This window comes from Dissoconium aciculare, assembly GCF_010015565.1.
Source record: "Dissoconium aciculare CBS 342.82 unplaced genomic scaffold K489scaffold_11, whole genome shotgun sequence".
Classification (NCBI taxonomy): Eukaryota; Fungi; Ascomycota; class Dothideomycetes; order Mycosphaerellales; family Dissoconiaceae; genus Dissoconium; species Dissoconium aciculare.
In genome coordinates, this window is record NW_022984961.1 from 1,065,343 (window position 1) to 1,090,543 (window position 25,201).

General features: G+C 55.2%; 10 protein-coding genes across 10 annotated transcripts; 5 read left to right on the top strand and 5 right to left on the bottom strand.

Moving 5' to 3' along the window:
- Positions 1–604: 604 nt before the first annotated feature.
- Positions 605–4,078, bottom strand: K489DRAFT_412388 (uncharacterized protein; the record flags this gene model as incomplete). The annotated part of the gene is made up of 5 exons (XM_033607924.1): positions 605–1,113; positions 1,170–3,173; positions 3,229–3,487; positions 3,605–3,779; positions 3,930–4,078. The coding sequence occupies 5 exons, from the start codon at positions 4,076–4,078 to the stop codon at positions 605–607; spliced, it is 3,096 nt and encodes a 1,031-aa protein (XP_033457469.1).
- Positions 4,079–6,085: 2,007 nt separating this feature from the next.
- K489DRAFT_56113 (AIP3-domain-containing protein) lies at positions 6,086–9,755 on the top strand. The gene is made up of 2 exons (XM_033608721.1): positions 6,086–6,420; positions 6,477–9,755. The coding sequence occupies exons 1-2, from the start codon at positions 6,334–6,336 to the stop codon at positions 9,540–9,542; spliced, it is 3,153 nt and encodes a 1,050-aa protein (XP_033457470.1). The 5' UTR covers positions 6,086–6,333; the 3' UTR covers positions 9,543–9,755.
- Positions 9,675–10,415, bottom strand: K489DRAFT_56128 (uncharacterized protein). The gene has a single exon (XM_033608722.1). The coding sequence runs from the start codon at positions 10,316–10,318 to the stop codon at positions 9,806–9,808; it is 513 nt and encodes a 170-aa protein (XP_033457471.1). The 5' UTR covers positions 10,319–10,415; the 3' UTR covers positions 9,675–9,805.
- A 96-nt stretch (positions 10,416–10,511) lies between these two features.
- Positions 10,512–12,063, bottom strand: K489DRAFT_324622 (FAD/NAD(P)-binding domain-containing protein; the record flags this gene model as incomplete). The annotated part of the gene is made up of 2 exons (XM_033601776.1): positions 10,512–11,815; positions 11,886–12,063. The coding sequence occupies 2 exons, from the start codon at positions 12,061–12,063 to the stop codon at positions 10,512–10,514; spliced, it is 1,482 nt and encodes a 493-aa protein (XP_033457472.1).
- Positions 12,064–12,424: 361 nt separating this feature from the next.
- Positions 12,425–12,948, bottom strand: K489DRAFT_383246 (uncharacterized protein). Its single transcript, XM_033605548.1, has one exon. The coding sequence runs from the start codon at positions 12,703–12,705 to the stop codon at positions 12,514–12,516; it is 192 nt and encodes a 63-aa protein (XP_033457473.1). The 5' UTR covers positions 12,706–12,948; the 3' UTR covers positions 12,425–12,513.
- A 693-nt stretch (positions 12,949–13,641) lies between these two features.
- Positions 13,642–15,279, top strand: K489DRAFT_383248 (alpha/beta-hydrolase). The gene is made up of 2 exons (XM_033605549.1): positions 13,642–14,489; positions 14,620–15,279. Exons 1-2 carry the CDS (start codon positions 13,904–13,906, stop codon positions 14,970–14,972), a joined length of 939 nt encoding a protein of 312 aa, XP_033457474.1. The 5' UTR covers positions 13,642–13,903; the 3' UTR covers positions 14,973–15,279.
- Positions 14,964–15,442, top strand: K489DRAFT_56167 (uncharacterized protein). Its single transcript, XM_033608723.1, has one exon. It carries the CDS (start codon positions 15,046–15,048, stop codon positions 15,340–15,342), a length of 297 nt encoding a protein of 98 aa, XP_033457475.1. The 5' UTR covers positions 14,964–15,045; the 3' UTR covers positions 15,343–15,442.
- Positions 15,443–16,991: 1,549 nt separating this feature from the next.
- Positions 16,992–19,970, top strand: K489DRAFT_390403 (Tcp11-domain-containing protein; the record flags this gene model as incomplete). Its single annotated transcript, XM_033606600.1, has 2 exons — positions 16,992–17,181; positions 17,218–19,970. The coding sequence occupies 2 exons, from the start codon at positions 16,992–16,994 to the stop codon at positions 19,968–19,970; spliced, it is 2,943 nt and encodes a 980-aa protein (XP_033457476.1).
- A 1,066-nt stretch (positions 19,971–21,036) lies between these two features.
- Positions 21,037–21,973, bottom strand: K489DRAFT_383250 (uncharacterized protein). The gene has a single exon (XM_033605550.1). It carries the CDS (start codon positions 21,864–21,866, stop codon positions 21,327–21,329), a length of 540 nt encoding a protein of 179 aa, XP_033457477.1. The 5' UTR covers positions 21,867–21,973; the 3' UTR covers positions 21,037–21,326.
- A 1,070-nt stretch (positions 21,974–23,043) lies between these two features.
- On the top strand, positions 23,044–24,978 carry K489DRAFT_296675 (uncharacterized protein; the record flags this gene model as incomplete). Its single annotated transcript, XM_033600321.1, has 1 exon — positions 23,044–24,978. A coding segment is annotated over one exon (1,935 nt), but the record flags the coding sequence as incomplete, so codon positions are not given.
- Positions 24,979–25,201: the final 223 nt, after the last annotated feature.

Below are 25,201 nucleotides of genomic sequence, written 5' to 3' on the forward strand. Positions count from 1 at the left end.
ACATCTCTCGGCAGGGAGGTCAAAGGGTGAGAATACCTTGGCTGGGACTCCAAGCAGGGCTCGACTGGGATCCTCGCGCGGAGAGACCTTGCGGATGTCGTGGGAATTTCTCACTTGCACTGATTCCAATATAGATCTCCTGCAGATCGGATGATGAGACCGTGGCGACTCAAAGATTGCCGTTTCAGTAGACCTCAGCAATGACAGGGCACGGCTGGTTTCATGCATGGTGGCTCGGTGCTGCTCTTGCAGTGTGTGGGCTTCGTGCGGTTCCAAACTGGACCATTTGAGGACGTAGATCGAGCGGGTGAGGTCTGAGCAGGATTTGATGCAGAGACCGAGATCTGATTTGCTCCCATATACGTCAATGAGAGGCGGCTTCGGGCCATGTCCACGGAGCCGTGAGCATGGGCCCCGTGAAACTGATCGCATCGGATTCAGGCGTGAGCTTGTTCGGCTCCGCGGACCTATTGTCGCCGGCTTTGGCGCGTCTAGCTTGATCCTGGACGAATGGACGAATCGTACGAGATCCCACTGGCCTGAGCCGACGCGCTCTTTGAGGACCGGCTTCATGTCAAGATGAGGAGACCGTCATAGCTATCGTTCATTTTCCGTCCTCTCCTTGTGGCGCAGGAACGTTGTTCGGCATGCCAACCGATGGAGCGGCTGGGCTCTGGTGATAAGGCATGGCGTTATGCGATCGAGGGGTTCCCATGGGTGGACCTTGGTGCTGCCCTTGTGGAGGGTAGCCATTGTTCGACATGGTGCGATGGCCCATATGATACCCATGCATTCCCTGCGGCGGCGGCGGGCCTTGGGAGCCATAGGGCATCTGTTGCTGCTGTGGAGGCATGACCGAGAAGCCCTGGTGCGAACCTTGGTGTTGCATCATGGGCGGACGGGGGCTGCCGGAGAAGCCATTCTGGTGTTGGCCGAGATGATGGTTTGACATGTGAGGTTGAGCGTGCGGGGGCATCGGAGAGAAGCCTGATGGAGGTCCGTTAGACGAGTAGCCGCCCGAAGACGGCTGTTGCACCATCATGTGACCGCCCATCTGAGGTCCGCCTGAATATTGCTGCACTGGTGGGTAGCCGGGACGCATAGGTCCATTCACTGCCAATCGTTAGCACTGCACACGAAGTTTCACCACGTTCATTGTTTGGACTCACTTTGACCTTGTTGCTGACCTGGCATCATCATCATCGGCGTGGGCTGCAATTGTCGATATGGCATAGATGGACTCATACCATATCCGGGCATCGGCTGCTGTGGAAATGGCATTTGGGCCATTTGCCCGTTGAAGGGAGCGACCGCAATAGGCTGTTGACGTGGAGAATTCTGTACGGGCCCGTGTGGGCCGAACTGCTGCTGGAAATGGTTGTACTGGCCGGGATGGCCCATTTGTTGCGGGTACATCTGCCGTCCACCCGGCCCTCCCATATGCATAGGAAGAGCTTGCGGTCCGTTTGGTGGCATTTGGCCTTGGCCGTGAGAGGCGTGCATGTTGCCTCCCGGGCCAGAGGCTTGTGACTTCTGAAACGCGGCAAGGTATGAGACACCGTCGTTGGCCTTGATCGTGGCCCACGTAGGTGGCGTGGTGTACGATTGCGGGAACCCACCATTCGAGGCGAATTGCTTCTTTTGGTGGTCAGCATAATCCGCTTTGCTCAAGCGTTCAATAGTATCAAAGCTGGCCGTCTTGCACGGAGTCTTCTTGGCCTCCTCATCGAAGAATGGGATGTGTGGTGTGGTCTGACGGGAAATCCGCTGAGGGCTCGGAGATGTCCCCGAAGGCGCAAAGGCGGATGCGCCGGGTCGGAATTCGAACGCCTTGGCATTGACGTTGAGCCGTTGGTTTGCATTTGGGTTCAATGAATCACCCGTAGCTGAGGACACGCTAGGCATGCGCATGTCTCCTGGCTGTCGCTGTGAGGATTGCTGCTGCTGCTGCTGCTGTTGGTAATACTGATTGTTGCCTTGGATGCGTGTGCTGAGCGGCGCACGTGGTGATTGACCTTGTCCTGTGATCATGGCGCCACCGCGACCTTGTTGCGAGGCACGTGCGCGCGGATGTTGACCGAACGAACGAGGGTCGACGATGGGACCCTTGGCTCCTGCTCCAGCTGGGATGCTTGTAGCTGCAGGAGAGGGAGATGCCTTCTCGCTTCCCTTCTCCTTCGCACGCAACTCTTCTTCCTTCGCGGCCTCCTCGGCCTTGCTCTGTATCTCCAACTGCTTTTCGCGGTCTTTGGCGAGAATTGGCACAAGGTCGTCGGGCACGCGCGACTTCAATTTGAAGTTTGCGGCGAATTTTTTGAGATCGTTGAGCTTGACATTCTTCTCGGCACGGCCCTGCATTTTCTTCGCTTCGGTTTGTTGTCGCATGCGCAGCTTCTCCTCGTTTGCAAACTGTTTGAACGCATCGGCTGTGTCACGAGCCAAGTTTCCGGTAGCCGTAGGCTGTCGCTCTTTGGCGACCGATTCGGTGCCGGAAGACGCAAGCGGCTCACCATTCTTGAATTCGGCCGCGCCCGCAGCTGTGGTGTGCTGTGATGGCTGGCTTGGAGCTGCTTGCGGCTCATTCGCAGCAGCGACGGCTTTCTCTGGGATTGGCACCGGTGCTTCCCGCGGGAGCGTTGCAGGCTGAGGCTTCGGCTTCGAAATGTGACTAGATATGATCGCCGGATCGAAAGGAGCACCGGCCACCGTCGGCATGTTGGAGATGGCGCGCTGGGAGGGAGGAACGTAAGCTCCAGCCGCGCGTTTAGGCAATGGAACCGATTCGCGTCGGACACCAGAGTATTTGTCCTCTTCATCACCTGCATCGTCCTGCCGGGCCTCGGCTCTCCTCTCTTCTGCCACATGGGCATTGGCAGGTGCCGAGCCTTCAATTTCTCTCGCAATGCGATCGGCCTCTGCTTGGCGTCGTCGGTAGTCTGGGTTGTTGCGGTTGATAGCGGTGGTGTAAATGGATTCGTCATAATCTGATCTGACACCAAAGCTCTTCTCATTCGCCGCGAATTGATCCCAGCCCGTCTCACCGGAATCACCTAATGACATGTCTGCAAGTGATTCTGGACCTGGCTCCCATCGTTGCAGTTCTCGCTCCCCTGATCTAGCTCCTTCCCGGCCGGATATTTGGGTGTCGGTAAGGAATGAGCCGCCGCGTGCTCCTAATGGAAATGATCAGCCACAAGCACTTTCGTAGAAGATCATATGGAGGCCTACCATTTTGTTGTGACGTGCTGGTTCCGAGCGGGACGTCCTGAGCGGACAATGACAAGGTGTCCTGCACATCAAATGCCATGGAATGCTCCTCGCCATCGCCGATGTACTCTGACTGAGGGGTAGACTGCTGGGTGGCAGTGCGTTCTCGTCTGACCATCTTCAACCGGTATTGAGCCGTGTTGGAAGCATCCTGAGCGAATCCGCTGAAGACTCCCGAGAAGACTTCGCCGGACTTGTAGGCGAGTTTGACATCTCGTCCCTGTGAAATTGTGTCAGTAAGTGCGTTGGAAGATCCTCCACACGACTATACGTGCGAGGACCTGAGCAGCACGAGGTTGCGAGACATCAACAGGGACCATGTGTGGAAAGTACATACGACTAGGTTGGCGAAGAGAAAGATCGAGCGATCGTGTGCATGCTTGTTTGGTTGTGATTCGGTTGAGGCTTTTGTATTTGACGAGGGTTGTACGGGTTTTGCAGCAGCCCTATCGTTGCTCGCGTTGCCATTTGTATTCCGCTGCGCAAAAGGGTGAGGACCTTGCCAGGGTTTTCTATGAATGGTCCAACACTGATCAGTATGAAATTTGGACGGAGAAAGGTGCTTGTATTCAGTTGTGATGTGCAAATGTGGCCGGCGTTCCCAGCGGATATTTGACGTGTCTCCTTTGTAGTTCCTCGCTCCCCTTATCTTTTCCACGTACCTGTTCTGGGTGTCCGGTTGTGGGCTTGCTTGCTTGCGAGAGTTGTCCAGGGTCTTTCCGGTCACCACGTTGCCCTTGAACGCTGCCTTGGGACCATTTTGATGGATGGACTTTGCAGGGTCGCCGCCATTGACCGTGGTGGTCGACATGCTGAATGTGGGAAGGATACCCTTCAATCACGGATGGACAAGCTGATACGCCAGCAAGCGTCGATGTGCGGTGCACAAGACGTTGATGCCGAGCGGCGAGGATGTGATGTTAAAGGTCGGGTGAGAGTTCCACTCTCGTATCCCCGAAGTATGGACAGGTCCTGTAATGACAAGAGGAGGGAGGTGGTAACGTAAGTACGGTACGGTACGGTGCAGCACAGTACAGTAGGAGGTAGGGTAGGGCAGGGCAATAGGGAAGCTCTTGGCGCGCGAGCGGGCGCGGGCAGACGGGCGGGCTTGAAGGGTACACGAATAATGATGAGCGAGCGAGTGAGTGAGTGAGTAAGTAAGATGAGAGAGGGAGGGAGACAGACGACTGGATATTATTATTACCTAGGTATAACTGTTACTATAATCATACATACCTAGGTAGGCGGGTATGAATGCATAGACCTGACGAGGATTATTACGGCATGCCTATGTGCGGTAAGGTTAGTAGAACGACTGTGCAACGTTGAATAGCGACACTGCACGATTCGACCAGTTCTCTCCCCAATCACTTGCGGATTGTACCGTACAGGACGGCGGCGGATGCTGAGCGAGGATGCACCACTGCTTTGGACATGCGGCGTGAACATCATTATTATTAGTATTGTTATAACAAGAAATAATCCATGGATCTATGTGGAGCAGCAGCGCATGGTTTTCGTAGGGGCCGAAATGCCAGGCTGGCGACGGATTGTCTATGTATACCATACCATACAGTACCTACCTACCTAGGTAGATACCTACCTAGTACCTTGGACTCGACTGATGACAGTAAACTGTGCCCACCTGGGCAGGACAAGAATAAATTCATCCATTGCAGCCTCACCGTCCAGGGCTGGCTGGATAACAGCATGATAATAAATCACCTGGGCATCTATCCTTCCCAAAGTCGTTCAAACAAATTACGCAAATTGCTGATGATCGGACCCATCATTGCTTATCACTGAGGTAGAGAACTGTGTGTGTTCAGGCTGTTGTCTGCGTGTTCGATGGAGATCTCCAATAAACAATTTCGCCTGGGGCATGTCTCTATAATTAAATCTCGTATCTTCAGTAGCATGGACTCCGCGAGTAGCATGGACTCCGCGAATATCAAGCGTGCAACGACTTACGACTGGCAGGAGAACCAAGCAGACCACAGAACAAGAATCTTCCACGACTCGCCCATGTAGTGTTTCGGCAACAGCCTGCCCGAGTCGAATTGGAACGTCGTCCTGCTTCTTCCTATCACGTTGCTCGGGTCGCCCTTCGTGTATCACCTGTGTCGAGAGAGCTTATCGTTCTGATGGAGTATCGCAAAGATGATCACGTGCGCGCTCCGATGACATGGGCGACGTGGGCTAGTGTGCAGCTACAGGAAAGTCTATACATATAAGCATAGATACCTAGGTAGGTATACATATACATATATATTTATATTTACATACAGATGTACATGCGAATCGATGTACCTACCTACCTACATACAAACATATATACATACTTACATATATACACATCTTAGGTAGCCTTCCTCGTGAATACCTGTAATAATCGCAAAACGATCGTAGCCATAGCTGTCGTATAGTAGTACCTAGGTACACCTACCTGCGGTCGTTTCAGGGCACACTTTCCTCCGTGCCCTCCCTTCTCTCTGCGGGTGATCTCTCTCTCTCTCTCGCCGGAGTCCAGAGAGGGACTAACAAATCGTCGGCCTTGTCCATAACCTAGTATTATTAGCGAATGTAGCTCGACGTCGCTCCACACATGGACACCCTTGAACACGACCTCCTGTATGCGTGTTCCGGTCAGCCATCGTCACTCCGCTTAGACACCACCTCCCTGTTCATTCCGGCTGCTTTTCCTTCATACCTTCATACCTTCATATCTTCATAATATAATGCTCGAAACCACTCGTTCGTGAAAAAGTTGGGCGCAAGTGGATCAACTTTATCCTGTTGGGAAACTGCCGCGGTGTCCCAGGGACGTGCTCCGCAGACTGACCACACGTTCGCGTTGCTGCCCGAAAACCTACATTGCTCACGTCGTCTACGCTTCAACACCGCGTTCCAAAGTCACTTTCTTGGGAGACACTGCGATAATCGGCCGCACCATTTCGACTTGACCACCAGCCTTTCCGATCACACGCGGCCGCGATTGCGACCATCGCACGCGGAACTCGCACATCGCGAGACAATCCGAACGGCCCGAGTGGTCCGACGGACAACATGGCAACCATGCCCGAGGAGTCGTCCTCGATGCAGAGGACCAGCGCCGGCTCCGGTCGATCAACAGGAACCCGGTCCAGGACAACTGTGCGTTCTCACATCGTGCTCATGCGCCGACGAAACAGAACTGACAATCACAGCAGCCGCAGCAGCAGCTCTCTACCATCGAGAAGTCCGTCACGCACCTCCTCGTCGCCACCAAACAACTCCTCGAAACACTTACCGCCTGGTCAACAGGACGTGCGACCGAGGGCGAGGTTTCCGATGTCTATGTGCGCCTCGGGTATGAGTTCAACATTGCTTGTCGCGCTTTCAACACGATCGATGTCGACACCACCGATCTGGGGCCTGTCCCCGACATGCTTCGGACAATCTTGGAAGAGACGTTGAGCCAGGATGCCACACAACAGAGCTTGGAGAGGTATCTGCCAAAGATAAGGGATATCATCATCAATTTGTTGCATGGATTGAAGAAGAAACAGCAACGGCTGCGGCAACGGAGTGGAAGAGACGCAACAACTACAGAGCCGGCCCGGCCGCCGCGACATGCTTCGACCGCCAGCACTGTGAGCATTGCGGCGGACCCGATGCAATCTCTGGACGATCTTCCTGCGCGCCAGTCGAGCGGGAGGTCGCTTCCACAAAGGCAAAACAGTGGTGAGATGGGTTCGGCGCCGGATTACGTCCCGCCGAGGACCACAAGTGCACCAAGACGGTCGTCGCCTCATCGAGGCACCATGAGCCCGCAGCAAGTTGCGCCAGAGAGACCGGAGATCCAAGAGCTGCCCGCGTCGGATTCGGCCGCCTCCTTCTCGAGCGATGCGATGCAAAATATGCCAGTGATCGCACCATACCCTGATGAAGAGACCATGCCGACCGGTCAACTCGAGACACCGCCTCCACTGCCGATTCACGAGCCGCCGCCACCACAGCCGTCCGGGAGAGCCAACGACGCCCTGACAGCCCTCCAGCGAGGTGGTGAATTGGAAAGACGAGCGTCTCGCCGTTTCTCGGCGTATCAGATACACAAGGCCATCGGAGGTTCCATGAATGGCATCCCCAATCTGCCGCCAGCACAAAACTCGCCCATTCCGAATAGGGGTCGGGATGTTCGCGAGTCCATGCACGCTGTTCGGTCGCGGGGCGTCGCCCTCCCTACACGCACGCGATCGCGGACGAACAGAACGGCCAATGAGGCATCTCACAGCCGCGAACCCGATGTACGGAGGATATCTGAAGAGCCCAGTCTTCACGACCGCGAACAACCGGAGTTCAAGCCTCCGCAGCCCGAAGAACCTTTCGACAGCCCGACCGCGAGGACACCCGAGGATAAGGAAGGAACTTCCTATGTGTCTGCGCCAGCTCGCAATACGTTCAGTGCGACACTCAATGGCCCTATGGAATCGATCTACGTTCCGATCACGCCAACCGCGGTGGAGACGGATTCGGAGCCAGCTTCTGCTGTCAATCTACCTCGAAACCGGATCAACCGACATGCCAAGGAATACTCCCCCCGCGCTTCACAATTTATTTCGGAAAGTCCTCCTCGAGCAGGAAAGGAGCTCACGCTATTCTTGCAGTACAAGAGCAAGATCAAAAAGTTCGTTCTTCCCGATGGCGGTGACATTACAATTCCAAGACTTCAACTGGCATTCATTGAGAAGTTCGCTTGGAATACGCACAATAATGGTGTCGATCTTCCAGAGATCTACATACAGGATCCTATGTCGGGCGTACGGCATGAGCTGGAAGATCTGAGTGATATCAAGGAGCGATCAGTGTTAGTCCTGAATGTGGAAGCCCTAGATGAGGTCAAGCGGCATTTCGACGAAGGCATGGGAAGCATCCGGAGGATCGTGGAAGGCATCCGTACAAGCGTCTCTGAACAGCAATCCTCTTTGCAACTGGTTTCGGAACGACAACAAGAGACGGCCAAAGGACTTGCCAGCATAGCAGCCGCACCTCCACCAGCGCCCGCTGTAGCAGTGTCAGGCTCACCAGTGTCTTCGCGTGGCGCTCTTGCTCAAGTCAAAGAAGTCCAATCGCTACGGCGGGACCTTGCGGTCGTTCGGCAGACGTACACTTCCTTTGCTGCTGATATCACCGCATCGATGGTGTCCATCAAATCCAAGGCTGCCACGATCAAGAAAGCCGTCGCGGATGCCAAGGTCCCCGATATGGACTCAAACACCGGCCGGGCTTATGTCGATGCCGGCAAGAAGACACTGCATGCCGATAGCGAACGGATCGTCAATTGCGTCGACGACCTGCAGGACCTGGTGGAAGATCTCCGGAAAGACGTCGTCACCCGCGGAGTCCGACCACTGCCTCGCCAGCTTGAGACCGTCAGCAAGGACATCAGCACCGCCACCATGGAGCTCAAAAAGCTCCAGGAATTCCTCAAGCGCGAGAAACCCACCTGGACCAAGATCTGGGAGAAGGAGCTCCAGGTGGTCTGCGACGACCGCGACCTCCTCACCATGCAAGAGGAGCTCGCGGCCGACCTCGAAGACGACCTGGAAAAAGCTGCCGCGACCTTCGCCCTCGTCGAGCAAGCCACCAAGCAACAGAACCTCAACACCACCGGCGCCACCGACGCCGCCGCCACGGGGCCCGGCGGCGCCCTCCTCCCCACCACCAACCGCATCGCCTCGCGCACGCTCAACCCGCTCGGCGGCGCCGACCCCCGCCAAGCCAAGGACTCCGTCCTCGGCGAAGTCCGCGCGCTGAGCGTCAACCACGAGTCCCGGCTCGAGGCGATCGAACGCGCGGAAAAGGCCCGCCAGCGGGAACTCGAGAGCCGCTCCGGCGGCGAATTCAAACGCGAACTCGGCCACTTCGTCGAGGAGGGCCGCCTCAAGAAATCCGGCGGCGTCGAGGAGGTCGAGCGGATCCGCAAACTCCGCGAGGAGAAAACCCGCAAGGAGGTCTGGGACCGCACCCAGGCCCGCCTGGCCGCGCAGGCGGAGAAGGAGGCTGCGGCTGCGGCGGCCGCCGCCGCGGGACCTCCCCCTCCCGTTGTTGCAGAGGGTGCTGCCGCCTCTGCGGCGGACGAGGGGATCAATGGTCATGGCGGATTGGAGGTCCCTCAGCTTCCGCAACTGCAGACGCACGGCGGCGCCGACGACATCACGCGCGAGAACAGCCCAGAGCCGGTCTTCGTCGAGGCCAAGGAGGTCGTCTCGCCCACGGTCGAGGGGACATCGTAGTGTGATGTCGAGGGAAAGCGCGGTGGCGCTGTATTCGAGGCTATTTCTCTCCCGATGGCGGCGGCGGCGGCTGAGGCTGAAATATCCACAACGACAACAACAACAACCACCGTGGGAGAGACTCCGACCTGGAGAATCGAAGCCGACAACAGCAGCAGTGACGACAGCGGCCGAACCGCTCGATCTCGATCTCCACCTCCATCCCGAATCCCCTCTCCTTCTCTCCGTGTTGCGTCCCCGCACCAACAGAAGACAGATCCTCCTCACCACCACCACCACCTCCTCCTCCCGGCGCCGTCGTCGCCGGAGTGGATGACGAGCGCGAGCAAAGGCCAGATCCCTAGGAGGAAGACCGTTGTCCCAGGGAAGTCATCTCCCGCTGCGGGATCCTGAGGAGTGGGGGGCATCGATCCGAAGAGGAGGTCATGGCGGGGGGAAACCTCCTCTCCATCTTTTTTTTTCACTTCTGGTGCGAGGAAGGGTGGATTTTCGTGTTGTGTTGTAAAATAAGAACTCCCCTTTTTAATTTCTTTCTCGCGATGAAGATAGGAACGAGAATGAGGATGAGGATGAGATTGGAGATGGGAATCTAATGGCACGGGTTGAAATCCTTCTTCTTCTTCTACTACTTCTTCTTCTATTTTCCGGTGGGACATTTGACTACATGTCTTCCTTCTTTTTTCTCTCCCTCCCTCCCTCTCTCGGCGGCACGTTCTCTTCCTTTGCCGACTTCTGAGCATGCATGTGTGATTTAAATTTACCCTCTCCCTTTTCATGTAGCAGACTTTTGTTTCTTCTAGATTGCATGAAAAGGGAATTCCAATCAATGAAGCCCAAAGGAAGAATGGAGTGTAAAAAGGGCATGAGATGATATGATCTATCCCCTAAAAGATCATCAAGAGCAGAGAGAAGAGATCTCTAATATGGATCCCTCATATCCAAGGCAAGCTTTTGGATGTCCCCCGGCCCTCAAGACCACTGCAGACTCGTGCGGATGTCCCCGTACCACGCGTTCCAGATGTCCCGCAGGTAATACGACCGCGGCACCCACTGCCCGCGGTCGCCCGACTTGGGCATCAGGTGGGCGGATTTCTTCACGTACGTGCTCGACAGCCGCAGCATGGGGTAGACGTGCATGGAGGACTTCTCCTTGTCGTCCATGCGCGGCGTCACCTCCCGGCTCCCCTCGGCCTGCATCTCCGCCAGCAGCCGGCAGAAGAGCTGGGCGCTGGCGTCGGCGCCCAGCGTCCACGACGCGTCGACGTAGCCGATCGAGAAGGACGCGTTCGGCAGGTCCTCGATCATCATCCCCTTCCAGATGAACTTCTCGCCGATGGCGAAGGGTTTCCCGTCGACGGAGAGGGCGATGCCGCCGGCGAACTGCAGCTGGAGGCCGGTCGCCGTGACGATGATGTCGGGGTGCAGCTCTTTCCCCGACGTCAGTCGGATGCCGTCGGGCGTGACGGTCTGGATCGTGTCGGTGATCACGCTGGACCGGCCGGACTGCAGGCTGCTGAAGAAGTCCCCGTCCGGGCACAGGCACATGCGTTGCTCCCACGGGTTGTAGGACGGCGCGAAGTGCGGGTCTCGCGGGGTCGAGGCGGGGAGGTCCCGGTCCATCCAGGAGTATACGATGCGCCGGGTGACGGACGGGAGATATTTCGACAGCGTGGTGATGAGCATCGAGGCGGCGATCCACTTGGCCCGGAAGAGCGAGTGTTGGAACGCGGGCGCCCAGGAGAAACAGCTGCGGATGACCTTCTCGATGCCGTCCTCCTGGGGCATCGAGATGACGTATCCCGGCGACCGCTGCAACATGGTGACGTGGGATGCCTTCTCCGCCATCGCCGGCAGCAGGGTGACGGCCGTGGCCCCGGATCCGATCACGACGACGTTCTTCCCGGAGTAGTCCAGATCTTCGGGCCAGAACTGCGGGTGGATGACGGGACCCTTGAAGTTGTCGATGCCCGGGATGGAGACCTTCAACGGGTTGTGGTAGTCGTAGTAGCCGGTGCACAGGACGATGAAACGGCTTTTGATCGTCGCGGATTGCTTCCCGTCGATGGTCACGTCGCAGGTCCATTGCTTCTGTGCCGAGCTGTATTTCGCGGCGTCGACCTTGTGTTTGAAGCGGATCTTCTTGTCGATGCCGTAGATCCGCGCGGATTCGTTCACATAGTTCTTGATGCGGTCCGCCTGCGCGATGGCGCCCTTTTCATTCCACGGTCGCCACGGGAAGCCGAAGGTGTAGAGGTCCGAATCCGACCGGATGCCTGTGTTTTTTGATTTTTACATCTCAGCGCTTCGATTTCATTGTGTCGGGTAGGAATTCTCCATCCTCACCTGGATACTTGAATAAACTCCACGTTCCGCCAATCTCGTGACGGCCCTCGAGGATGGTCCATTTGAGGTCGGGGTTTCGCTCCTGCAAGCGATAGCCAAGGTTGATTCCGGAAATGCCAGCCCCTATGATGACCACGTCCAAGTCCTCCACCGAAGACGCATTGGTTTGTGGCGCCATGACTGTGCTATGCTGTTGGAAATATTCCACCGATGACACGAGCGTTGGATTTTCGGTATTGATCGCGCAAGTTTTGGGCATGTATCAATACAAATATCGAAAAGATTTGTTCGCGAGTCGTTGAGTGATGGTCAAATCCAGCAGCCGAGCCGATCGCCTCTCGTGAGCCGCGGTGATCTTCACATGCACGGCCGAGAGAGGGATAGACGGGAGAGAGGCGGGCGGAGAGGAGGCGGCGTTAAGAATTGGCGGGGTCCACGGGTTGCCGTCGACTTGGTCCGAATCGCCTCTAGATCACAGATTTACATAGGCCGAAGTAGGGTTCATCAACGATACCTGACGATGATGGTGATGATCATATGCTGTATTGTATACTGCATGCCATTCCCTACCTAGGTATATTGTAATAATAACAATAGTAATAAAACCATACTGTATACTCTCCCTGTATTATATAATCACAGTGATCCATAGTGATAATATACTGTATGCCATTCCCTGTATTGGAATGACAATAATAAAACCCCTGCAGCGTTGAAAATGGGAAAGGCATTTTGAAGCATTTTGAACGCCTGGCTCGTGCTCAGGAACGAGTGCGAGCCAGCTGCAGCCGAGAGAAAGACGCTTGTTTCGGAGTTCCATCTTGAAACGGGAGAGGCTTTGACTTGACTTGTCCGTCGTCTCATCAGATATCTACAACTGCAGCACTTGTTATATATATTACTAGGTAGGTAGGTAGTTATTACTTGCCTATGTAGTTACCTAGGTAGGTGTTTTAGTTAGTTAGGTAGGTAGTCATAGGTATGTGCTATTCTATTCCCTCACTCATTACGGGCGAGATCTCACCATCGAGTCGGTCTTTGGGTCTTTGGGTCGTTGGAGAAGTGGAATGAGGTCGTTCGTGATAGGTCATTTATGTCCGATGGACAACTTGTTTTATGATACACCATCATCATCATCGCTTTCCACTCACTCACCCGTATCCACCCTCCGCAATCGTCCCGCAACTCCCGGGTCGACGTCTCCCTAGGTGCTTTGAGCCCATTCCATGGCTCTAAGCTAGGCTTGGAGCTGGAGTGTCTATTTGCCGCCCTCGACTTAAACCCCATCGCAGATCATCACGCGTCTAAAGGAGAGATCATTTCATGTGGCTCTAATTTGCACCGCCTCACCAAAGGCCTGACCATGACCGTCTTGCTCCCCACCTCGCCTGGGTGGCACATTAGATGCTCCTCCTCCTCCTCCTCATACATATAATATGTACAGTAGTTCCCGATGGACAGTGGATGCGAGGACAATCTAATCCCGGCAAGTTGCCGACATCCTGAGACCCTTCATCACCATTAGACTACAGTATAGGATTGGGCGATTGCCGAAAGCGCTTCTCGGGCTCGTTTCGGTCCTAGGTGGAACCCGGCAAGGAAGGCTCTTCCTAGACTGTCGTAGGTTCTCACTCGGCCGAAGTGTTTAGGCAACGTCCGACCCTTGGCCGGTTGATCTAGCACCCAGTTCAAGCCGTCGAGATCGAGCGATGAGGCCCACAACGGGACCGTCTTTCCAACCAAGTGAAGACAATTTCCCAGTCACGCCTTCATGCATCTTTTCCTCGGTTGTGATTCCAAGCCAGTCTGCAAATGACTGGATATAAACTTCCAATCGAATGATTTGAACCTCCGCCATATCAACTGCAACAATTTGATACCCGCTCACCTGATCATCCACTATCGCTCGCCAATCCCTTTCGATCCCGATCACTGCAGTTGAAATATCTCCCCGAACCACATCGAGGAGGGCTTCCAACATCACAGTTTCCTCAATTCTCACATCAGTTTCGAACACCATGGTCAGTCAGTCCGCCGACGCCGGCATCGACCGACGCATCGACGTCGAGATCCCAGCCGGAAAGGACCGCATGGCCGGCTGGCTCTACAGCTCCCGCAAATACACCGCCTCGAACCCCGGTCCGGCCATCGTCCTCGCCCACGGCCTAGGCGCAACAAAGGAGCTCAAACTCGACGTCTACGCCTCCAAATTCAACGAGCTCGGCTACACCGCCCTGGTCTTCGACTACCGCTGCAACGGCGGTTCCACGGGCTTACCGCACGGCCTCATCGACTGGAACATGCAACAGGAGGACTGGCACACCGCGCTGGCCTGGCTGCGGGCGAACGCGGAGAACGTCGACCCCGAGCGCATCGGCCTCTTCGGGACGTCCTTCGGCGGCGGCCACGTCATCCAGGTCGGCGCGGCCGACCCTCGCGTGAAGGCCGTCATCTCCCAGTGTCCCTTCACCAACGGGTGGAAGAGCGCGCTGTGCTGTGGCCTGGCCCAGTTGCCTCGCATGTACTGGCTGGGGATCCTGGATGTCCTCTTCGGGACGGATGAGAACCCCGTGCGCATCCACGTCGTCGGGAAACCCGGCGAAAGTGAGTCTTTCTTGTTCCCCCAAAACCTTCTTACTCCTCTCTCTCCTCTTCCCTTTCCGACACCAAAGTACAAAGACAAAAAAGAAGCAAAAAAACAAACCAGACTGACAATCCTCCTCCTCCTTCATAGTCGCCCTCATGAACGCGCCCGACGTCACCGACGGTTTCTACCCCTTGCTGCCCCTCGACAAACACGAGTACTACTTCAAGAACATGACCGTGCCGGCGCGCCTCATCGCCTCCTTCCCGCTCCTGGCCCCGGGCGCCCACGCCGCGAAGATCAAAGTCCCCGTGCTCTTCGCCATCTGCGGCAAGGACACCGTCGCCCCGCCCAAGACCACCCTCGCCTACGCCAAGAAGGCGCCGAAAGGGGTCATCAGGTATTTCGATGATATGGGTCATTTTGACATCTATCTGGGTGAGAAGCATGATCGCGCGTGGAAGGAGTATAGGCAGTTTATCCTGGAGGCGTTGCCGGTTTGACGGAGATCGGGAGGCGGGATATCTCCATCTGTGTTTTCTTTTGGTTTGACGGGGTTTCCGCTGATCATTGTAGATGTTCGCTGTCATTCTGGCTTTGTCGTTGTCGTTGTTGTTTTTTTCTTTGTTCTCCCCGAGATCTCATACGCAGAGGGAAGTATCGATCCCGATTTTTCTGCACCGTCTCGGAGACGTTCTTCTTTTTCTTTCTCTCATTAAACGGATTCCATTTGCTTCGGATACACAAGGTCGGCTTGCCTTCACGTGCAAGCCCCAATTCATCGATAAATCAATGTCTTTTTTCCTCGCCATTCTGCATAATTTCTGTCTGATGAGCTTACAAGCAACTGTGGCTGTAGAGCGGTTTCTGTAGCCCGTCTCGTTGATTTTACCATCATTGTGGACTACGGTGCTCGTCATAGAGGACTGACTTTCGTGGATATGGTCCATGTGCTGTGTTCCTACTACTTGCAAGTAATATTATACTAACCTACAAGGTTCGCGGTTAGTAGCAGCGACCGCGGTAACGAATCAACGAGATGGCAATATTATCTAAGATGTAATGAACTGAGATTACGAAATGATGGAGGTGAAGGAAATAGTAATAGTTTCCATGGTGGATTCTTTCCGAGCCAGGAGCGGCATAATAATTCGACGATGAGGGTCTGAATCTGAGATCTGAGAATAGCTCCCACGTGGGCATCTCGGGACGGTTTTCGTTCTTTTCCTGCCGACGGCGGCCGTTCCACACTGCCCAGAATCCGGATGGCGGTGAAAACGGCGCGGTCCTCTTTCCGTCTGATCTTCTTTTCGGGGTGGGATTATTATGTAATCAAGCATATGCTGTAATCGAGCGGCATGTTGCCCACCCGCCAGCCAGCCATGATCAGGGCGGATTTTGATGGGCGGCTTCTCCCTCGCTCTCCCTCTCTCTCTTTCCGCCCTCTTTGCCCTCTTTCCCGCCCTGCCTGTCCTTCCCCTCACTTGTCGCTTTTTGGCCCAGTATGGCCACCTGCATAGATTGATGGATGGATGGATGTCATACATATCCAGCTACTGCAGGTTAATTACTAGATAGGTGCCTAGGTAGGTAGGTAGGTAGTGGTCAGGACTGTAGATTCGGGTCGATCTACGGCGGCATCGCCTGTGGGTATGGGTATGTGAATGTACATCTGGTCTGCTTAGGTAAGGGATCGGATGTACGGTAGAAATGTACAGTGTCAAAGGCGTGATCGACCGGCTGTTTGTCCTGCGGATTCCTTCCCACTATTCCCACTTTGCTCGGTTTTGTCCTGCACGATGATGCTTCAGTTAACACACTGTAGGGACTGTGTCCATGGGCACCTTGGGAAGGAGTGTATGAGGGCATCACTGCAAGGATATCTTTGAGATATTTATCATGCAAACGTACAGTCGGGCAATGTGTGTGTGTGTGTGTGTGTGTGTGTGTTCCACTTCGTATATCCAGTGTCGCGTGCGAGTCGAGCCTCCTTTCATCATCCATCACGCCTCACCTTTGGGCAATCGTCATCATCTTGAATCCGGCTGACGCTCGCTGACCAACGCCAATCCCGGGGCATCACCCGACGCCCTCCTGCCTTGTGCCTGCCAACACTTCCTCCAACACCGCTTACTATTATATGTAATACTGTGTGGCGCAGACTCACCACCAACATCAACCACCACCACCACCACCACCTCACGAGAGATCACCACATACTCCTCCACCACATTCCTTTGATCCTCTCTGGGCCTCGCTTGTCATCCGGCGACGGGCCTCCATCTATCCACTTCCTACACGATTCCGTCTTATTAATCTGCGGCTTCTCGGATCACACGCCGCAAATGAACGAATCTTCCCACGTCTAGCGCCTTCCACTGATTCGCAAGCGTGATTCGTCATATCGCACCTCTGATGCGAAGCCTCATGGGCGACGACGACGACCTCTCTGTATAGTTCCTACACTCTGCGATCCTGCAGTCACGGTCTTGCCGATCGCGAAGTCATTCTTTATCACAATCATGGACTCGAGTAACGTCGCCTCTCCCGCGCGCGGCGGAGCCCAGTCGCAATCGAATGAGCAACCTCAGCAGATTGACAACCCGGCCCAAGTCGCGACACCCACAATAATAACACCCGACGACAACGAAGACGGTGACGAAGAGGAAAAAATCTACGCTCCTCCTGCGCACATCGCCGCTCGCTTCTATAGTAACAAATTGGCCGCCCGGCGAAAGTCGTCAGCAGCGTCGTCTCGTCGGAATTCGCTCTCGTCAGCCCATTCGCATGCGTCGTCGCATCGACGTGCGACGGCCGGCCCCCAGAGCACCTCGATCGCACAACATTTGCGTCGGGCTTCCATCATCGAGGATCGCAAAGCACGGCTGGCCGACCGCGCCGCACATGTCGAACAGGTCCGCCTCCGCGCCGCCTTGGCCAAGGCTGCGCCCCGCGGCAACAGCAATACCAGGGAAGAGCGGACTTTGGCGGCACAACTGGCGAAGGAGAAATATCTGGCCAAGGTAGCGGCGACATGCGCGGAGGAAGTCGCGCGTGCCAAGCGTATCGCAGAGGAAGTCAAGGAGAGAAAGTTGGCTGATGAGGCGCGGGTGCGCTCGGAGATGGAGGAGAGACACGCCGAAGCGGAGAAGAGGCGGGCGGAATACCAGAGGAACCTGCAGGAGCGTCGGGCGCGACGTGCAGATAGTTCCGAAAAGAAGCTGGCCGTGGTGGAGGAGGATGCAGACGCGGACGAGGATGCTATCGCGGACGACGAAGTCACAGCTGAGCCGATGACCGAGGACGATGCTGCTCGGCGGATACAGGTATGCTGGCGAGTACATCGACGGATACAACCGTTGCTGGCCTTCCAGGAGCTGGATCTCGATTCTCATACGACAAAGGCGACCAGCTTCGAGGACATGACGACTCGCGTGGCTGAACCAGAAGTCATACAAGCCGTGACTGGCATCCTCACATTCTTCGGCTTACAGGATCGAGACGATCCAAATGCGCCGCTCAACACTCGGACCTTCCTCAGCGCCTTCATGATCATTGGTCACCCAGCGGAAATTCTGCAACACAAGAACGGCGCACAGGAACAGGATTTGATAGCAAAGGCCTCTGACCTGGTACACTTGTTCGAGGCCGCTGTGGCTCGTCTCGCCAGCTGGAACAACTTCACTCCCAACCCGATGCAGCTGGAAACGCTCTCTCAATCCTACACGGCCTATACCTCTGCGTTTGCGGCCTGGAGACTCCAAGATTCGAGTGTTCTGATCGAAGGAATGGTCGATTCATTTGTCGAACTGGACAAAATCTGGCAGACGGTGAAAGACGACACTCGCGGCGAGGTATCGAATGACTACCGTGAGGGCATCCGCAACAACCAAGTGCTTCTACTGAGCCGGATTCGAAAATTGGCCGGACCTGAAAGGGCGGACGTTCTGATCAAGAAGGCCATCCGTGAATCGCGGCGTGGCAGACCAAGGCGACGTCCCGTTGCAGAGGTCAGACCTAGGATCATCGACCCTGCTGTTGCACAGGCGGCAGCGGCCACCGTTGAGGCAACTGCGGATGAAATTATCGAATCGCAGGCTCCTGCACAAGCGAGAGATGTCTCTGGTCTGCTTCTGGCCAAATTATTCTCCGTCATGCCTCATAACAGGGTCCTCACCCACGAGCTCGCAATCGACAAGGACTTCAAGCTGCAGGATGTCCACGTCGAGGCGCGCGCACAGCTTTACGCCAGCATCACCAGCAATATGAAGGAGGGCTTCGAGGCTGGCCAGGGAGGACAATGGACTTTGTCGATCGCGGAAAATGTCAGGGGCAAATTGCTGAAGATGACCCGACCCAGCAAGGGCATGCAAATGACGATCTCGGAGGCCCTAGACCTGGAGGACATTCATCGGCAATGCACCCAGGGCATTTTCTCCTACGATGGGTTCTTCGAATTCATGGCCGATCTTCTGCCGAAGCTCTGTGCACCTTTCCGAGACCAGGCGGTTCGCGAGCTGGCTGTCTCGCTGCGGGACAACAGCAACAGCAGCCTCGAGAACATGGTCATGAAATTGTTCAACTTGTTGGTCATGATTGACAAGTTGAATCTGGACTACACCAACTTCATCATCATGAACGCTGCGCCAACCTTGATCCGTGAAGCCGCCGGGTACGAGCAACGCCAATTCTCTCGCGACCTCGAATTCGGGGCCACCTCCCTCGAGAACACCCGGCGGTGGTGGTCCCAAGCCTCCTCGCAACTCAACAGCGAAGCCAACCGTCGCGATCCCGACAACGTAAACAACCCCGCAGACCGGCCTTCACCCCACAAAATCCACACCCAAGCCCTCATCCACCTGACATTCCGCTCCGCCGACCTCACACACGACAACTGCCCAGAGACCCTGACCCTCGACTTCGAGCGCCTGTGCGACCTCCGCACCACCGCCATCCGCGTCGCCACCCTCGGCGCCGTCCTCCTCACCACGAAGAACCTGCTCAAACGCGACGTCCGCTCGCCCTGGAAGCACGAAGCCGCCCGCCTCTGGCAACTCGTCCTCACGTCCCCGGCCCTCGACGAGCCGGAAACCCCGGACAGACCCTCCCCGGCCCAAAAGGCCTTTTCCATCCTCGAGACCGCCCACAACATGCCGCCCGCCACCAAAGTCGCCGTCTCGGGCCAGATCTCCCGCTTCTTCGCATCCGCCTCCGCCGCGTTCCCCACCCCCACCGCAGTGCCATCATCATCGACTTCGCCCATCAACTTCGTCGACCCCGTCCTCAAACTCCTCATGCACCGCCTCGTCGAACATATCTCGTCTCGGCTGTCGGCCACCACCGACGCCGAACACGTCCGCGCCGCGTCTTCCGCTTCCGAGCGGCTCGCGGCGAGCGGAATGGCGGAATTCGCCGAGCAGGTCAAGGGCGTCGTGGATACCCTTGCTGCTGTGAGAAGGGTGGATTGGGAGGGGCACGGGAGGTGGTATGCGGAGATGTGAGGAATTTCATCCCCTCCTCATCCTCCGCCCTTGTGTTTCGCATCATGGCCTTTCTCTCCTCGTCTTTTTCTCCTTGAGATTCTTCGTGTGCTCTACTTTGATTTTGCAGTCTTTTTGTTCGCGGTGCGTCTCATCTTCGACGCGGTGTTATGGCGGAGTCGGGGGTCATTTTTGGGGGAAAGGCATTGATACACAACTGATCTGGTGCGATGCATGGGATGATTTCGGAGTTGCGGACGTGGCGTCCGTTGATCTTTATCGCTATTTCGCTGTTGCCGCTCACATTGGGTGGAGTTGGGGGTTGTTTGGCTTTTTCGCCACTGCAAGTTTAGCTGTTGCTCGTTGTGATTGATTGAGTGACGAATATCCAGACTGATGAACTGAGAATGTATTTGTCGTGAGGTGTTTCCATATATAATGATTTTGGTTCCTTGACTCTGCTTCTTGGACGCTGCTGCTTTGATCATTGCTGCTGCAGCTGCGACAATTCAGAAAACAGGTTCTATATCTGCGAAACACGTCGAGAATTCAGACGACTCCCTCTTTCTCTTATCTATTTTCACATCCCACATCACGATGAACCACACCCTGTCAGAAGGAAAGAATCGATCGATCCAATTAGACATGAGCGCCGCATCGCCCCCTATCTCTTCCTCGAAAGGCAACGAAAGAGGATTTGATCGAAAAAGAAACACCCCCGAATGAGCCCTCCAAATCCACCCATTTCCTGCGAATCTCCCATCTCTATCCTCACCATTCCGCGCGTCGCCACAAGGTCATCATTTCAATGCCGAAAACCCCTCAAGAAAGCTCATCCCCCTTCCCGGACGATGAGAAGCCTCATCGTGTTAATACGGTCATCTGGTGAGGCCCTCGAGGCAGAAACCATCCGTTTCGGCGCACATCCAACGTCCCAACGTAAAACCGATCGGTTCAGCGTGATCAAATAGGTGAGATCAATAGGTATCTGCTCGCACAACATCACGATTTCTTATCACCGTGAGACTCGCAGGAGCTGCTACAAAATCACACCAAATTTAGGTTGGAAGGAATGAGTACGTTCAAATTGGGCCAAAGTTTACATTGTAGATCTGATACGTAGAAATAGATCAAAAAAGCATAATAATACGTCCCAACCCATGTCGTCCATTTCTCTGTTCTCTCCCCTTTGTCCAAGTATGATGCAGTCGTCGTACCTCCTGATATGATCGAACAAATATGTGTGTCCAAAGAGAACCCTGCCTGAAACCGCTTAGATCTGCTGCCTGTATCGGACCATCACCGGTTGCCCTCCTTGTAGTATCCCATACTGATGACGATCAATCGAGAGTGCCAATGATACAATAATATCGTGGCTTAAAAAGCATTGATTGCCGCTGCCACCATCTTGAATGCCATTTGACCTGGCATGGCGCCGAAAGCATTCACGGCAGCGTTGCGGGTGGGGCTCGTTGCTGGTGCAGACTTCGAGCTCGAGGTGGTCATGACTGACGGGCTCGTCATGGATGGGCTCGACATTGCGGTCGGGGTCGTCATATCGGACGACGGGGTGGAAGACTCGGTCTGCGAGATCTCGGCGGTCGGACTCGTCGGGCTGGTCGTTTCCAACATCGTAATCGTCGAAGACGATGGCGGAAATGATGCAACGGCGAGAGTCACAGTCGCGGAAGCCAATGGAGTTGCGATGCCGGCCGAGCACGTCAAGACGCCGTCGCCGACGCAGACGTTCTGGCCACGATTGGTATCGCCGACGCAGCAAATGAAGTTGGAGATGTCGTTTCCATTACATCCTCCCACAATGGAGCCAGAGCAACAGTATCCGCCGTAGCAGTTTGATCTCTGAGCGAGCACGGTGTGCAACAGGGACAGTCCAACGGCGATGGAGATCGAACGCATGGCGATTGAGTCGAGAAAGAGAAATGAGGCAATGGAAGGAGAAATCAACGATGATTGTGATGTCGGAGCGTTGGAACGAGCTGATGGAAAGAAGAACGAAAGATGGTTGTGAATGTTGTTGCAGTCTCGACGAAATCTGGCTGCCTCATATACTCTTTGATCCCATCAGCTCAGGCCCCCAATTATTGACACAGATTATGGTTAATTTAACGAAACACTGCTGGACATAATTCGAGGTCTCAAAGCTCGAATCAATCTACCGATCCTTGTCCCAAGCCCTACCGGGCCAGAGGGACGACATGCTGCGACACTTTCACGCCCTGGTCTTCCTTGTCAGCTGTACCTTCTTTTTGGGTTTAGTCGTGATGTCCGTTGATCAATCAAAGAGACTAGTCTCAGCCCTGAAGACGGCTGCGGCTCACAAATGCCGAAAAGGGCTAAAGTGAACAAGCGGCCCGACGCGCTCAAGCGCTCATTGGTCAATCTCAGGGCCCATCAAAAGCCCTAAGGCTATATATAAATAACCTTGGTTGATGTCAGCCCTGGAGAACTTGCCAAGCCACATACTCGGAATTGCTCTCGAACGTCGCGAGGTCGAAGCTTTTCGCTAAGATTAGTTGATTGTGCAGGGCGATCTGGTGGCTTTGGAACGTGCGACTGCTGCACCTCGGCGAATCCTGCACCTATGGCTAGTTCTGTTCTGGCTAGTATACAGACACTTCCCGTCGTCCCGTCGCTGGCAAGTCCAATCGCTACCACTAGCGGGAGGTTTGTCGGTCAATCAGCGGTCGACCAAATCCCTCAGGCGCAGCTCATGCCAGGGCTGAATGTAATGACTTAAACGCACAGCCTCAAGCTAGGATGTAGTAAAATTGGCGGGAAAGGAGATCTGCGGATTTGGCATCATCGCGGATTTGTACCGACATGATTGAGTCGAGCAAAAGGTTATAAAGCTTGCGCGAATCGCTGTCGAATAGTCCCGCAATCAACCAGCTTTCTAATTGCCAACCTCGTTGTTCTCTGTACTTCATCCAATATGCGTTTCATCCTTGCTGCAGCCGGCTTGCTCGGTTTGGCAGAGGCAATTCCTAATCACCAATCACTTCAACTACGAGATGCCCAATCGGAGCCTTGTGACATTGCAGCGCAACAGCTTTCCTTACGTGGATCTGGTCAGATTCCCGCAAATATAGCATTGAGCTGTCTCAGATCAGTGCCACTCGATGCGGAAGGTGGAACTAGGCAACTGCTGGGATTGAAGACTGTACTTCAGTTTCAAAGCACTCTAGAATTCACGAAGGACCCACCAAGTGGATGGGTTCGTCCGGCGACTGATCTGATAGGAGGATTGGACACTCTTCAACATCGGCTCAATGCTTCGGTGTATACTAATGAGTACGACTTTCAATTCGATCTTTACCGACTCGTGAACAGTGCCTACGACTTTCACCTGGTCTACACCCCAGACATCGTCAACGTATTCTCGTTTGGCTTCGGCACTGCTCTTTACTCGCTCTCTCAAGATGGATTGTCATTACCAGAAGTGTACTACGGACGGAAAGACGCGCTCGCGTCATCTGCAGCCAACTCCAGTGGCGTTTCTCCCCTTGTCAAGATTGACGATCGAGATGTGCAGACTGCACTGAACGAGTTCGCCATCAACAACACCCAATTCCAGGATCTCGACGCCGGTTACAATGCAGTCTTCTACGTGGTCCCATTAGGATCTCCCGGCTACTGGGCAGGCGCACTGGCACCCTTCAATGCAGGAGCTTCGATCCAGCTTACTTTTGCCAATGGCACTGTCATTCCGACACCACAGATGGCGGCGACAAGCAAGAACTTCACGGGCGTTGTTGATGGCAAGAGTTTCTTCCAGAAATTCTGCACTGGGGCATCGGCCACGCATGCGATCACAAAGAAGCGACAGGCATTGGCCTCCCCGAACGAGTCGCCATTCGCACCTGTCTGGACTTCAACCAAGCAAAAAGGCCCCGCACATTACCCGAAACCTCTGGTGACTGCCCCGAGCAATGCTATCTCTGGCTTCGTGAACCTTGAACAGCCGGAGCTCGCAGTTCTAGCTGTACCCACTTTTGAGACAGAGCATTGGGTTGAGTTTCAAAACACAATCCGCGAGCTGTTGGCTACAGCGAAAGATTTGGGAAAGACACGCCTTATCATCGACCTTCGCGGCAACACTGGTGGCCGGGTGCCTCTCGGCCTCGATTTCTTCTCGCAACTGTTCCCCAAGATGTACGCCTACAATGGCAACAACTTCCGTGCACACGACCTGTTCAACCGAATGGGCAAGATCATCACCGAGCATTTCGCAGGCATCGACGCGGCAGAAGCACAACGATCTGGCGCGAGTCGCAATGCAAGTATTTATACCAATCTCAACGCTGCGGTCGGTTTGAACCAAGCCGGCAAGAATTTCGCCTCGTGGGAAGACTTCTACGGCCCCAATCAAGCTCACGGCGGCAGCTTTACGAACATCGAACGCTGGAACTTGTCCGACTCCGCGCAGATGACCGGCCCTTTCAACTGGAACGTCAGCAACCACGGCGGCGACCTTGTCAACATCAATAAAGGCATCACTGTCTTCGACCCGAAAAACATCCTCCTCATCCACGACGGCTTCTGCGGTTCGACGTGTGCCGATTTCGCCGAGCTGATGAAAGCACAAGCTGGCGTCCGCTCGATCGCCTTCGGCGGTCGCAAGCAAACCGGACCCATGCAGGGTGTCGGTAACGTCAAGGGTGCGAGTGTCTGGCCTATGAACTTCATCGGCACGCTCATCACCGAAGCCTTCTCGTTCGCTACTCCTGACGTCGCGAACCAGCTGGACGCGACATACGGCAGGTCCCTCGCAGCATTGGAGCACACGCTCAGCCGCGCCGGGATCAAGGGCACCAGCGACGTGCAGGCGAAGGTCAATACACGCAACAACATCCGGCGGAACGACACCTCGCTGACACCACTGCACTTCGTCTACGAGGCCGCCGACTGTCGCCTGTTCTACACCGCCGCCTCGCTGTCCGATCAGAGTGTGGTATGGTCCGCCGCATATGATGCCATGTGGGGAAGCGCAGCTTGCGTCGACGGCTCGCGTGACCACCCTTCTGCAAAGATTGTGAATGGCGCTGCTCTGCAGGCGAAGTTTCCGGAGGGTGCGGACAATACTTTCGGCGCACGATACCCGCCTGCGCCGCAGCCGGAGACCACGAATACGGCAGGAAACAATGGGGGAAAGGCAAACGCTGCGAGTCGGGGAACTGTGTTGTCACCAATTATGGTGGCAATCGCAGCGGCCATTGGGCTTGCTCCGCTGG